This window comes from Rhipicephalus microplus, chromosome 3 (genome assembly GCF_043290135.1).
Source record: "Rhipicephalus microplus isolate Deutch F79 chromosome 3, USDA_Rmic, whole genome shotgun sequence".
Taxonomy (NCBI): Eukaryota; Metazoa; Arthropoda; class Arachnida; order Ixodida; family Ixodidae; genus Rhipicephalus; species Rhipicephalus microplus.
In genome coordinates, this window is record NC_134702.1 from 12,057,352 (window position 1) to 12,072,561 (window position 15,210).

Here is a 15,210-nt window from a genome sequence, read left to right on the forward strand (position 1 = left end):
CATATGTAAGTCGTAAATTAAATCTGCGTTTATAGATTGACACTTAGAGACTGCGTGTATATATTTGTTTTTTTTTTACACAAAACATGCGATAAAAATGCATTACACTTGTGGCGATCGAGTTTCGTCTTAGTGAGAAATCAGTTTAAATTTCGCCTCTTCAGAAAACACGTACAAAAATTAAAAAATATAAGATTAAAAAAATAAAAAAGAACGTTAACAAAATTTCATGGCTGTTTTGCCCAAGCGGTCAGCGGATTTGAGAGAAGGCACGAGTTCATTCCGCTTGCACGCGAAGTGGGAAAGGAAGGCTTCCGCGGCAAGGATGCATCCTCCTCTCAATCGCTCGTCCTTTCACTCTATTTTAGGACCTCACCAGTGACGCCCAGAAAGAAATTTTTTGTTGGTGTTGTTTTTTCTTGTAGTACGCCCGGCAACCGCCAGTGTTAAAAGCGGCGCTGCCGAGAGCGAATACATATGCAGTAGTATGCAGTGCGAGTGGAGAGGAAGAAGAAGCTGCCGAGCACTTGATAATGTTCTGTAAAAGGCTTCACCCTATAGTTCAGGATGATGGCGCAGAGTTTTTCAAAGCACTGGGGTTTAGGGACAGGGAGGGCAAAATAGACTTTAAGCGGGTAGAATTAACTAGAAGGAGGTTATCTGATTGGTGGCTAAAGTCAAGGCACAAGTGAAAATTAAACCCTTCACTGCAAAGTAAGAATTCTCTACCTCACTATTTAAGGGAAAAAATCTAGTTTTTGGTTCATTAAGTATTACGGCTTGGTGGGGCTAGCCACCGCCCGATCTAAAGCGTACAGCTATATCAATCCATCCATCCATCCATCCACATGGGAGGCATAAGGTGTTTCGGCCTCCTGCTTAGACAAAGATCGTGGCGCTAATCAATCTTTACATAGGTCACGTGGGAAGTAGCTATGAAATAGACTTACCTCATCAGCGCACGACACTCCAGCCAAAGCCAGCAGGCGCTTAAGGGCAACATCGCGTTGCTGTTAGCGAATGGTATTTCTCAGTTTACATTTTAAAATAAATGCTGGGGCTTTGCGCGCTGTAACGATGCCCCGTTTGTGAGGCACGTCGTAGTGGTTCTTGATAAGCAGCTAAATGTGAAGGTTTTAAGCAGCTAAATGTGTTAAATCAATCTTCGAAATCTTTCTGAGTAACCAAGTGGACCCAGAACCAATTTTTCAACGCGACTTTCCCGCCTTCGCAGTAACACACGAATGTGTGAGACGAAACGGACCCGTTGCTTGCGTTGAGAACGCCACGCATCCCGACGACACCAGAAAACACTCAGCCATTTTTTTTTAATAAACTCTAAAACAAAAGATATATCCACACAGCGTCGTCCCTATAGGGTCCACCGCACTGACGACAACGATTTCTCACTGCTATATGCACACAAGATCTTGCACCCGCAAAGTTCTCTTTCAGCTCGCGCACAGCAGCACCAGTAGAAGAGCTACGAGTCTTGCAAGGGCGTCGTCCAAGGCAGAAATGCCGCCGCTTGTGACTGAAAATGAAAAAGAAAACAAAACGTGCAAGTGTTTTCAATTACACAAGCCGCGCCAGCTCGACGAGCAACACACAACCGTCGTTGATGTTTTAGAGGAGTACACCCCTAAACGGTACTTTATGAATATATTTTTTGTGTATGTGTATGCGTGTCTCTTGGTGTTTACATGTATGTATTATCAATGCATATTTCGTAGTCAACACAACACACCTAAAATAGCGAGCCAGTCGATGAACCAGGCTGAAGTCTCCGGGGGAATCAATAACAAGTTATTGTCTATCTAAATATGGTAGACCGTGAGACCGAAGACGATTATAACAAATCAGATCGGCAGAAGCCTGAAAGGGGTTGAAGACTCTCGAAAGAAAAAAAGGTTGCAGCACGAAGCCGCAATAAAATGTTCCACCAGGTTGTATCCGTAGAGCTGGCTTTCTGGAGAGTTCATGCGGGTTTTCTTGCAGCCTTATGCTACAAATGGCTGGAAGGAAATTTTCACTTTCGATAGTAAACTTATATTACCATAAAAGGAAGAGGGACGCTGAGCGCGGTGAGATTGCTTTCGTAACAGACAGACAGACCAACGGATGGACGGATGGACGCTTTGTCCAGCTCATCATCATTCACTCCGTGGATATGCTGTCATTTCTTTTTATTCCTACTTTGTCAACATGAGTGCATTATTAACTTGATAATTTTGCTGCACTCCTTCATTTGTTCGTGCGCTACCTAGCTTTCCAGCAGTTATTCAAGAGCAAAAAAAAAAAAAGGCAGATCCCACACACCTTGAAAATCGACGTTGGGAAGCATGCGAAAGGGACGGGACAATTTTGTATTTTTTTTGTATAGCGACACGTCATGAAATTACGTTAAATATATGTATAAATGTTGCACGCAGACATATGTTGAAGAGTTGCAGATGTTCATATAACCAGTTCTCTGAACTTGCGCAACTATGCCAACAGGAACATGAGTATTAGCAACATCAGAAGCGATAATCTCATTGAAGTGCTGGTTTTCGCTATAGGATTGTAGGCCTGGACACTGCTACACTTACTACATAAATGAACTTCAGCGCATGACATCTAACTGCAATTGACGTTAGCCCGTCGGGACGGCTGTATCATAGGAGTACATCATCATAATCATCATCAGCCTGACTACGCCCACTGCAGGACAAAGGCCTTTCCCATGTTCCGCCAGTTAACCCGGTCCTGTGCTTGCTGCTGCCAATTTAAACCCGCAAACTTCTTAATCGCATCTGCCCACATAACCTTCTGTCTCCCCCTAACCCGCTTGCCTTCTCTGGGAATTCAGTTAGTTACCCTTAACGACCAGCGGTTATCCTGTTTACGCGCTACATGCCCGGCCCATGTCCATTTCTTCTTCTTGATTTCAGCTATAATATCCTTAACCCCCATTTGTTCCCTAATCCACTCTGCTCTCTTCTTGCCTCTTAAGGTTACACCTACCGTTTTTCTTTCCATTCCTCGCTGCGTCGTCCTCAAGTTAAGCTGAACCCTCTTTGTAAGTCTCCAGGTTTCTGCTCCGTAGCTAAGTACCGGCAAGATACAGCTGTTATATACCTTCCTCTTGAGGGATAGTGGCAATCTACCTGTCATAATTTGGGAGTGCTTGCCGAATGTGCTCCACCCCATTCTTATTCTTCTAGTTACTTCAATCTCGTGGTTCGGCTCTGCAGTTATTACCTGCCCTAAGTAGACATAGTCTTTTACAACTTGAAGTGCACTATTACCTATCTCGAAGCGCTGCTCCTTTCCGAGGTTGTTGTACATTACTTTCGTTTTCTGCAGATTAATTTTAAGACCCACCTTTCTGCTCTCCTTGTCTCACTCCGTAATCATGAGTTGCAATTCGTCCCCTGAGTTACTCAGCAATGCAATGTCATCGGCGAAGCGCAGGTTACTAAGGTACTCTCCATTAACTCTTATCCCTAACTGTTCCCATTCTAGGCATCTGAAAACCTCCTGTAAGCACGCGGTAAATAGCATTGGGGAGTACATATGCAATGTTTATAAAATTGGATAGCCAGCACTGCAACCACTTTTGACGTTTCGCGAACATTGAAAAGTAGTTCCGAGACCTGGCGTGGCTCTGTGGTGGAATTCTTGGTTGCCACGCAGAATGCCTGGGTTCGGTTCCTGATGAGACCCTGAAATTTATTCGTTGCATTCGTCGGGCGCGCTGCCGATGTCAGCTTTTTCTTAACGCTCACGCGTTAAACTTGTCTATGTGTGTCTGCGTCGCTCCTGTGAAGATACTAAGTGTAAATCAATCACCTGCAGGTGTCAAACATCCGAATACCAGTGGCACATAGTCGCGTGCGGGTATGTGCCACTGTCTGGCGAGAAGTATTTGACGATGTACGTGGCGGATTGTGACATTATTGATGTCTTGACCTGCGTGTCATATTCGTCAATCCAGTTTACGCTCCCATACTAATCTTAGTTTACGCTAAGGGGATGATCACGAGAGCACCCAGACGTGAGCGGCTACCTGGTTAATATATATATATATATATATATATATATATATATATATATAATGTGTGTGTGTGTGCGTGTAAAATGTGCTTGCAGTGCGCAAAGAAATGCTCCTTCGCATGTAATCCATCTCTCGTTCATTTACTTGCCTTGTGAGGCACCATCCTCAGGCCCCTCGTTCTCAGAAAAGCCGTCTTCGGAGGCGAAATATTTCCCATCTAAAACAAAACAAGACAGAAAAACGAGAGCATAAATACTTCGTAGAATGACTACTGACAAAATTAGTATAGGAACGATAATATGCGTTAAATAGCGACATTTCAGAATGACAGAGCACCAACGTTAGTTTTCCTGTGGGGGGGATTCTGGCTAATGCGGGAGGCACCACACAGCCTTCAGATGAAGATGAAGAACCAGCATGTTCTTCATAAAAAGTACGTTTCCTCTTTAACGACATGCACTCATTTCATGGTTTGAATACGCCATTAAAAAGAAGCATAAATTGTTATTTTCTTGTAATGAAAGAAATAAAAGACGAAAGGTTGCGCTGTCTCAGTTCAACTAGGGGGTGTCAAAAATAAGTGGCATGACATTACAGATAGTGTCAGAATACTGACATTAAAGAGTTAGTTTCCTATAGAGATTGGCGTTTTAAGAAAGCTTATCTATTACAAATGGGAAAAGAAAGAGAATAGAAGACTGTCATACAGTCCAGCTCGGCCGAACGATGGCTAGGGTGCTCGGCAGCTGACCTGAGTGTCGCGGATTCGATCCCGGCTGTGATGGTTGCATTTCAATGAAAGCGGAGCGATTGAGGCCCGTGTACTGTGCAATGTCAATGCACGTTAAAGAACACCATATAGTCAAAATTTCCTGGGCCCTCCACTAGGCCATTTCTGATAAGCATATCTTGCTTTTGGAACGTGAAAGTTCAATTCTTGTTGTGAATAGATGCGAAGCAGCTCTTTCACTAGCTTGTGTAACGCTGTCCCCCCGTGCGTCCGTACAAACGCACCGCAACGCGCTCGCCTCACCGCAAGTGTTGAAGCGGTGCCAAGTAGGTCACGCCGCAGTTGCGCGTTGACGTCACGCTCCCCGCGCAGTGAGCGCTCACGTCACTCTCCCTTCGCCTGCCGCGCACTCGCAGCGCCCGCTGCTGCCTTCCCGTCCATTCACACGCAAAGCCTGTCGCTACCGCCACTCCCTCCGCTACCGCGACCGCCACTCGCTACTTCGCCGACTCGCTCGCTGGATTCCGTGCCGACCGCTTGTGTCCCCCCGCGATCTCTGACGGCAGCGCAGCTCTAGCCGACCGGCTCACCCTCCGCCATTTACTGACGCCGTGAAGCTCTCGCTGAGTGGTACCCTGTCCTCGGACTCCTTCGACCGTGTCCCCATCTTTCTCTATATCATATTTACTTCTGTATGTGACGGTCCTCATTTATACCCCTATCCTTGATCCTTTCTATCCCTTTTAATCCCTCCTTATCCCCAGTCCTCGTGAGCCACTGTTCAGGTGTCGTACTCTGATGCAGACAGTTACGGGGCTCACTTTTATCTACTTTTCTCTCATTTAAGAATCGATTAAGAAAGAAGAATACTAGTCGGTTCAGGCGCAGCAAACCTGACGCGCCAGCCATCGCAAGACCAGCCATAGCTTCAAACGAATCTTCCAGCGCTCACCGCAGCACCCGCGTTTACGCCGTTCAACCCGTGACGCCACCCGGGCGCAACGCTGCTGCTTCGCATCCCACCAGGGCTCCTTTTGGGAATACGGTCTCAATTATTAATAATATTAATAATATTTTTTATAATAATGATAAAACTGCCATGCATATGTATTCTGTGGCACTGGTGACTACCTTTCGCTAGATTGTGAGCCGTGTGGCAGTACACCCATGTTTGGAAATGTATCTATTGTTGGTAAGGCTAAGTCGAGGCGTGAAAGAGAATTAATGGAGACATACCATATTTGGAAACGGTCTGTAAAAATGCGTAAGCGCAGCTTCTATGTTTTTGACCAAGAAAGAATGTGATTTTGTCGATCAGCGGTGGCTTGCATGGATCACATTCGCGCAGCGAGCTAGTACGCTGTTTTCGCGGATGCTCTATAAGAATATGGGAGAAGGCGTTTTTTTTTTTTGCAAAATAAACCTCAGTTGTAAGTAGCCACTTCTGTGTAACTGTCTCTGCTTCTTCCTCTTAGTTGTCTTCCCTTTCTAAACGTTTAAGTGGCTTTCTTAGAGCTCAAAATGCCACTCACCGTGGTAGGAACTTCGGCCATGTGGATGCCTATCCGCTTGGTGCGAATCCAAACTTTGCTGCTGTCGGGAATGCGGCGAGAGCTCTGCGCGTGATAAAACAAACGGGTAACTTCTACACAGATAAATTCTTAATGATATATGTTCAATACAAGTATTTTTTTTCTGATGAAATTTTGTGTGGTTTGATTTTATTCGGAGGGATATTGGGGTTAATCATGTGGGGTTAATCATGTGGGGTCATTATGTTTCAGTATCTGTTGAAAAGGATTATTTAGTTTCAGTATAGTGGCTAATGAACGTAACTGTTGACGTGTGGGCAATAGACCTAACGGTGTGCAGCAAAAACCTCCAAACCTCAGCTTTTTTTTTTAGGTTGATGGGCTATTCTACATAAATGGATAGACATTGTATAATTCCAGTTATTTTATTCGGTTCGCTCTAGCATCCTGATAATACAGGTAAGCAGTGTTACTTATTTTTTGATGGTACGGCGCATATATACAGCTGTAAACGTAATGGGTTATAGGGGGTTGAAAGACGCTGCTGAGCAGTGATCTGCAACAAAGATAAGAGGTTCAATCAATCCACAAGTTCAATACCTTTGTGCAACTCTCGGAGTATTTCTCGTGCTGGTTGGTGCAGTCAACGTTATTACTCTAGTCATAATACGATAATTTGGATGCAGCACTTATAGATTGAAAAAAAAAAACTATGAGGTAAAATAGAACAAGTCACCAGCATTCTAAGCATCTCGTAAAAACTTTACGGTTTCTTTGAGGAGAAAGCGCTGAGTGTGCATGTGCTCTGAACCGGTTCATTTGACTTGAAACCGACTAGGACCTGTGACAAAGACCTAAAGGTTGGCTCGTGTTTCAGTATAGTGTCATGTGAGATTGACTAGCGGTTCACCTTGATTGGAAGCAGTTTTACAAGTGTTGCGTAACAGAGGTCATTAATATTTCTATGCAATCACTTTGCATTACGTGGTATTGTTAGTGGCCGGCGTGAAGGTGCCACTGTGGAGGAAGGAGGAGGACAAGGAAATGACAAAACCGATAAGAATGCGGTGTCAGGAACCCCCCATACTCTCTGGAACAACCACTGAAAACAACCCCATCTTGGCGGTCTATTATCCTGGTAGATTTACCTCCTGGTTGATTATCCTGGTAGATTCCCCTCTTCCGCGCATTTGCCGTCCGGGCAACCTGACTTTAGGTGTACAAGTTTGGTTTGATGCAGCCGCATTATAAGCCAGGCAATATTGCTAAGCGACATGCTTCAGATAATTACCGTATAGCTTGACAGAGCCTTCAGTGGAGCCGAGCAGATTTTCGGAGAGGCAGCGGTACGTGCCGAAGTCGCGCTCGCGCAGCTGCCTCACGCTGAGCTGCATGTGGGCCTTGTAGCCGCCCTTGCGCACGCTCAGTGAGTACTTCTCGTTGTCCAGAAAGATCTTGTGGTTGTCCTTGGCCCAGTAGTTGACCGCCGGTGGATACGCCTCGCTGTGGCAATCCAGCGTCACATTTGCGCGCTGCGGGGCACCCACCAGCTGGAGCGGAATCCAGATCACCGGTGGAACTGCGGCGACACCGCGATCAACATGAGAACTCACGTCTCCTGTCCAACGATTGTGCGTTTGTGTGGTTTAAGGAAGGCAAGCCCTATCAAAAAGCACCCATGTTTCAGGTACTCCAGTGCTAGGGATCATCTGGTTTTACATTAGAACATACGAATTTGTATACTGAGCGAGAGAAACAATTCAAAGGAGGTCAATCCGGATGCATGTCCGGTTTGCTACCCTGTTGTGGAAAAACTGAATGAACCAAAGAGGCTACCGGTTGCAGCTTTCTGAACTTCATGTCGGCACTGTCAAAATTTGGGCTTGTTGGTGCATTGTGACGGCAGAACATGTCGGATTATCAATATAATCAATATATATAGAATCATGTCAATATATATATATCAATATATATAGAATCATGTCGGATTATCAATATAAGGTATATCGTGTACACAATATACGTGCTGTATTTCCCGTTACTTGTAATTAATCGTACGCTTAAAAAAAAAACAAGCGCTAAAAATCCCCTCTTCCGTACATTTGTATAAAATAATTTATAAATATGTAATTGATTGATTGATTGATTGAAGCGTTCGGAATCGAAGGACAGAAGAGAAAAATGGGTAGTGGATCAGAGAGAGAGGACAAACTCACAGTGCACGTGCAGCATGATCCTTCGGCTGACAGGTGATGGCACGTTGTTGTTGGCGATGCACAGGTAGGCGCCCATGTGTACCCGACTCACTCGTGTCACTGTCAGGTACTCCCCTTCGTATGTTTGAACTGCGTGGAAGACATGTTGTGCTCATTTGTAAACGACACAATGGTCCTCGGGAACATGATGGTGAATTTTACAGCACGAGAACATAGGAAAAAAAAAATGGGGCAGAGCAGTAAAGAGAGCTGACTTCCAACCCAAGCCAACACTTTTTTATACTCTGTCCATTTTTTCCCCTCTGTTCTCGCGCTGTGAAATTCATCATGAAACCAGATACTCTAGCCGAAGCTTTTACTCTTGTGCTCCTTGGGAGACTTTCAAATTGGCCTAGTGGTGTCTACGTAATAATTTAAAGGTGAAAGCCTATATGTTTCATCAAACGCTAAAATTGACATCCCTGTCAATACGAGTGGCACATGAAGTCATCAAGTGAGGACCTCACCATCATAGAGTTTCCCACAATACTTACTGGAGGGAACTCTGGCGCTAGTGTCTATGGGAGCTGCAACACACGGTGCTTCAGCGAGCATGGGAATGGTGGGTAGTACACACATTTGTCTAAACTTCGTACTTTTGGCCTGCTTTTGGCTCCGTGTTTGTTCGTGTGGCTTGAAGTTGTTTTCTCATGAAACAAAAATCGCCAAATGTTCAGCAATTGCGCTTCATCACTTTTTTTTCATCACCTTTCCGAATTGGGTCACGAAGTTTAAAAGGGTTGAATTTTTCTTTCAAAACAAAATCGAAGCACAGCAATAGATGAAGTCGCAAGTACGATTCGCCGCCCGCAAGTACGAAGACTAGGCAAATATGTGTACTACCTATCATTCCCATGGTCGCTGTATGATCGCAGCGCCAGAGTGCCCTCTAGTTAATTTCGAGAAACTCTATGCTCACCATATGGCGGATGCATGACGTCAAAGATTGTCGAACTCTGTTACGTCATCACATCACATTGTTGCTTGGTTGACCGATCACGGAGGCTGTGTGCTGAACTCTGCCAGGAGAGGGGGAACGCATCGTGTATGGTGAGCACCCATTGAATCATGCGAGTTTTTTTTTTCCTTTTTACCTACTTTTCGATAGTCTTTGTTTAAGTGATAGACCCTTATATAAAACAGGCGTTTTCAATTCTTTGGTGTCTACAGCGGTTTTGTTGGCTCGTGGGCTGTTAGTGGAGTATCACCAGCAAGATAGAGCGACGTTTGGCTAGTTAGTAATTCACGGTTGGAGGTGAATGACAGCTCGTACGACACGGACCAAAGATAACGAAACTACGGCTCTCGTGTTGTCGTTCTCTCTTCGTGTGTGCCGTGCGCTCTTGCATCCTCCTCAGCCCAGAGCTTGGAGATGACAAGACTGGACTAATAACTGTTGGCGTTTCACGTCCCAGTACTATTACATGATTATAACGGACGCACTAAACAGCGCTAATACACCAAGAAATAAGCGCAACAAGAGCTTGATACTTAAGCAAATTCAACAAAACCGCGAAAACGAAGAGATGATAATCACATTTATGTCTTGCGTCACTGTTTTGCTTCTTCTCGAATGTTCGTACAAGTTCCTTCACCTGTTCTATCTTAACGCGATAGCGCCAAGAAGCTGGTGTGGCAGAAATCCCGGCGTCGGTGTCGGCGTCGGCGTCGTTGGTTGTGATTGAGAAATCATCACCACTGCATCACCGAAAAATCGAGAAATATAAAAAAATCCCGGCTGCCAGCAGGGATCGAGCCCGGATCGTTTGGGTCTGAGTGTGGATCGAACCTGCGTTGTTTACGTGGCATGCGGGTGCATTGCCTCTCGTGCGCGCCTCTTCTTTTGAATACAGTGACAATACCTGCATCTGCTTGGAAATGCAGAGAAAGTTACTTTCATGCTTTACAACACATGCTTCACAACACACGCTTCACAACACATACATGCTTCACAACACAACATGAAATATTGCCGTAATAATACGTCGTATGCAAGAGTAAGCTGCCATGGTGCGTCGAAAAACGGTATTATCACAATGACTTCGTAAATTGAACCCTGCCACCCACTACAAAAGGCACACACGCCACTGCGCCTATTCCCTTAAGGTCACGTATAGTGGGTGCATAGCAATTTCGAAAAAAATCACAAATTAAGTGTTTGAAGTACGCACTGGAAACAGAATATCACTATTGCGTTGAACTCTTAAAGGCAGAGCTTAAGGGTTCCTCAATTTCGTTAGTACACTTAATTACGTGGTGACTTCGGCACCAATTTATCCACGAGGTGCGGCCAACGTCAACATCTTCCGACGCCGACACTGCGGGTGCTCCCTAAGCTGTGCGCTCCGAGAGCACCTGAAGAAAGAACAACCAATTTCCCTTCGCACGGCCCTCGGCCAGACAATTCATGAGCCGCCTATTACAAAAACAACGGTGAAGGACGTGAAATATTCAAAAGAAAAAAAGGAAAACACAGATCGTATACGGCGGGCCAGCGCACAGAAAGGACCCAAAGTGATGCCTTCCGCCAGTATAAGGGGCTCGATCTCCCGTAAGCCTTGGTGTGATCCCGAGGTCAAAACACCGTCAAACCTGCACCGGGTCTTCGGGAGAACGGGTGAACAAGCAATCTATTACAGCAGCCCCAAGCTCAGCAGGTTCTTGCTACCTCCAATTCCCTCCCCCCTCCTTCTTCTCTAGTAAGCCTAATTTCATTCCTTTTATTTTACCGTCGTCTCTCAGCTCCAGAGGGGGATCGGCTTCTGCTTCCCAGCACATTCCGGGATGGTTGCGGCGGCGTCCGGAGTTGCCAGTGTAAGCCGGCCGAGCTTCTGTCAAGAAATCGGCTCCCCTCGGCTCTGCTTTTCTTTCTTTTTTCTCCCTTTTTATTTTGCTACCGGCTCCACGCTACTTTCGCAATAGTGTAGTTTTTTGTCCATTTGTAGCCCGATTGTTGTGTTCGGTCGGCACTGTAAGTGGATCGAAGGATTACGTCCTTTTCACTTCGTGCCCAGTTGTACCGGGCGGCCTGCTTATTTACACCCGTTCGTGTCGACGCCGGTGGCGGCGTATAGCTCGCCACCCTACGCGTGGGTTGGTTCCTCTCCGTCGACGAGGCTGAGGGAGCCTCCGAAGATACTCGCCTGATTAGGGGTGCACTGGGAAAAAAAAAAAAGAAAGATGATGAAGAGAGAAAGAGAGTCGCAGAAACGAAGATGTGCCAATTGGTGACACTGCTTTTCGTTATTCTTAATGCCACGCGATCCTTATTTTTTTTAGGAAGAGAGAGAAGGGAAACGAAGGTGGGGAGAATAACCAGGTCGCACCCGACTTCCTACCCAACACAGGAGGAGCAAGAGAAAAGAGAAATGAAGGAAAGAGAGGACAGCTCGTGCACTCGCATGCATAGCAGCGTTCACCGCACATACCCAGACGGTGTTAGAATGTGAATTTTTAGACTGCGGTTCAAGTTCCTGTGTCTTATATGAAGCAGACAGAATATCCAAACGAAGTTGGGCGTCCTATATTCAAGTAATTACCAGAATCATGAGGGGATTGTAAATGTACCTGCCCTTAATATTTGTTGCTTCTATTTTACCCCGAATCTTCCCGCTTAAATTAAGCGTATTTATTTTTACAGCGAAAGCTGTTATGAAGCCACTGCAAAGGCCGTTTTTTGTGCCGTATACAGTTGCCCACCACCGCTAACGAAGAAAAAATATCAAAAATTAAAAGAGGTTGAAACTTCCCTCTTTCCGTGGCAGCCCTGTGTTCTACCACAGAGTCAAGATGGTGCACGAAACTCCTTCACTAGGAAAGGGACGTAACCAGTAGTTTTTTCAGGGTGGAGAGGAGAAGAGGAAGAGGGGGTCCAACTATATCATCATCAAAATCATCATTATCATCATCACCCTGATTACGTCCACTGCAGGACAAAGGCCTCTCCCGTGTTCCGCCTGTTAACTCGGTCCTGTGCTTGCTGCTGCCAAGTTATACCCGCAAACTTCTTAATCTCACCTGCGCACCTAACCTTCTGTCTCCCCCAAAACCGCTTTCCTTCACTGGGAATCCAATTAGTTACCCTTAATTACCACCAGTTATCCTGTCTACGCGCTACATGCCCAGCCCACGTCCATTTCCTCTTCTTGATTTCAACTATGATATCGTTAACCCCCGCATGCTCCCTAATCCACTCTGCTCACTTCTTGTCTCTTAAGATTGCACCTAAGGCGGAAATGTTGTAGGCCCGTGTGCTCAGATTTGGGTGCACGTTAAAGAACCCCAGGTGGTCTAAATTTCCGGAACCCTCCACTACGGCGTCTCTCATAATCATATAGTGGTTTTGGGACGTTAAACCCGACATATCAATCAAGATTGCACCTAACATTTTTCTCTCCATTGCTTGCTTCGTCGTCCTCAATTTAAGCTGAACCCTCTTTGTAAGTCTCCAGGTTTCTGCTCCGTAGCTAAGTACCAGCAAGATACAGCTGTTATATACCTTCCTCTTGAGGGATAGTGGCAATATACCTGTCATAATTTGAGAGTGCTTGCCAAATTTGCTTCACCCCATTCTTATTCTTCTAGTTACTTCAGTCTCGTGGTTCGGCTTCGCGGTTATTACCGGCCCTAAGTAGACATAGTCTTTTACAACTTCAAGTGCACTATTACCTACCTCGAAGCGCCGCTCCTTTCCGAGGTTGTTGTACATTACTTTCGTTTTCTGCAGATTAATTTTAAGACCCACCTTTCTGCTCTCCTTGTCTAACTCCGTAATCATGAATTGCAACTCGTCCCCTGGGTTACTCAGCAATGCAATGTCATCGGCTAAGCGCAGGTTATCAAGGTACTCTCCATTAACTCTTATTCCTAACTGTTCCCACTCTAGGCCTCTGAAAACCTCCTGTAAGCACGCGGTAAATATCTTTGGGGAGATTGTATCCCCCTGCCATACACCCTTCTTGATTGGTATTTGTTGCTTTCTTTATGAAGGACTATGGTAGCAGTTGATCTCCTGTATATTTCTTCCAGGATGTTTATATATGATTCATCGACGCCCTGATTCCGCAATGTCGGCATGACTGCTGGTATTTCTGCATAATCAAACGCCTTATCGTAATCTATGAAGGCCATGTATAATGGTCGGTTATATTCTGAGCATTTCTCTATTACCTGATTGATAGTATGATTATGGGCGATTGTTGAGTAGCCTGTTCCAAATCCTGCTTGTTCCTTTGGTTGATTGAATTCTAATGTTTTCTTAACTCTGTTAGCAATTACCTTTGTAAATAGCTTGTATACTATGGAGAGCAAGCTAATCGGCCTGTAATTCTTCAAGTACTTGTCATCTCCTTTCTTATTTATTAAGATATTGTTAGCATTCTTCCGAGACTCCGGTAATCTTCCTGCCAGGAAACACCTCGTAAGCAGGGTGGCTATTTTTGCTAACACAATTTGTCCTCCATCTTTCAGCAGATCTGATGTTGCCTGATCCTCACCAGCAACTTTGCCTCTTTGCATGCTCTCCAAGGCTTTTCTGACTTCTTCTATCATTATTGGCGGGGAGCTATCTGAGTTGCTGCTAGTTCTTATAGTACTAAGGTCGTGGTTGGCCCTGCTAGTGTACAGATCTCTGTAAACTCCTCCGCTATTTTAACTATCCAATCCATATTGGTAGTCATTTTGCCTTCTTTGTCCCTTAGTGCATACATCCGATTTTTTGCCTATCCCAAGTTTCCTCTTCACCGCTTTGACGCTTCATCCGTTTTCAGAGCGTGTTCAATTCTATTCATGTTATACCTTCTTACATCGGATACCTTACGCCTATTATTCAACTTCGAAAGCTCTACCAGTTCTATTTTGTGTTTTGTACTTGAGACTTTCATACTTTGACGCTTCTTAATGAGATTCTTCGTTTCCTGGGAAAGCTTGCCACTGCCCTGTTTAACTACCATACCTTCAACTTCCACTGCACACTTCGTAATGATACTCTTCAGATTATCATTCATTGTATCTACGCTAATGTTGATTTCCTCAATAAGACCCGAGTTCTGAGGCGAGACTCTGAATTCCTGTACATTCCCTCTCAGTGCTAGCTCATTGATTGGCTTCTTCCGCATCAGTTTCTGTCGTTCCTTCTTCAAGTCTATACGCGAATTCGAGACCCTACCATTCTATGGTCACTGCATCGTACCTTGCCAACCACTTCCACATCCTGCACGATGCCTGGGTGTGCCCTCATTATAGAGTCTATTTCGTTCTTATTTTCGCCATTAGGGCTCCTCCTTGTCCTCGTATGGTTTGCTCGTTTTCGGTAGAAGGTATTCAAAATCCATAAATTATTGCGTTCTGCGAATTCTACTAGTAGCTCTCCTCTAGCATTTCTAGTACCGATGCCATAATCTCCCACTGCCTGGTCTCCAGTCTGCTTCTTCCCTACCTTCGCATTGAAATCTTCTATCAGTATAGTATGCTGTGTTTTTACCTTACTCATTGCCGATTGCACGTCTTCATAGAAGCTTTCAACAGAAGCGTCATCATGGCTGGATGTGGGCGCGTAAGCCTGTACCACCTTTGTCTTGTATCTCTTATTGAGTTTAATTACGATACCTACCACCCTTTCATTAATGCTATAATATTCCTCTATGTTACCAGATA

The 15,210-nt window shown here is 45.0% G+C and overlaps 1 protein-coding gene across 1 annotated transcript in view; it reads right to left on the bottom strand.

Moving 5' to 3' along the window:
* Positions 1-4,123: 4,123 nt before the first annotated feature.
* Positions 4,124-15,210, bottom strand: part of LOC119163891 (lachesin) — a 97,864-nt gene continuing 86,777 nt past the window's right edge. Inside the window, exons 5-8 of the mRNA XM_037415966.2 lie at positions 8,518-8,646; positions 7,593-7,880; positions 6,302-6,385; positions 4,124-4,256 (exon numbers count right to left, since the gene is read on the bottom strand). Of these exons, the coding sequence (XP_037271863.2) occupies positions 4,180-4,256; positions 6,302-6,385; positions 7,593-7,880; positions 8,518-8,646 (578 nt within the window). The 3' untranslated portion in view covers positions 4,124-4,179. The remainder of the gene's footprint in view (positions 4,257-6,301; positions 6,386-7,592; positions 7,881-8,517; positions 8,647-15,210) is intronic.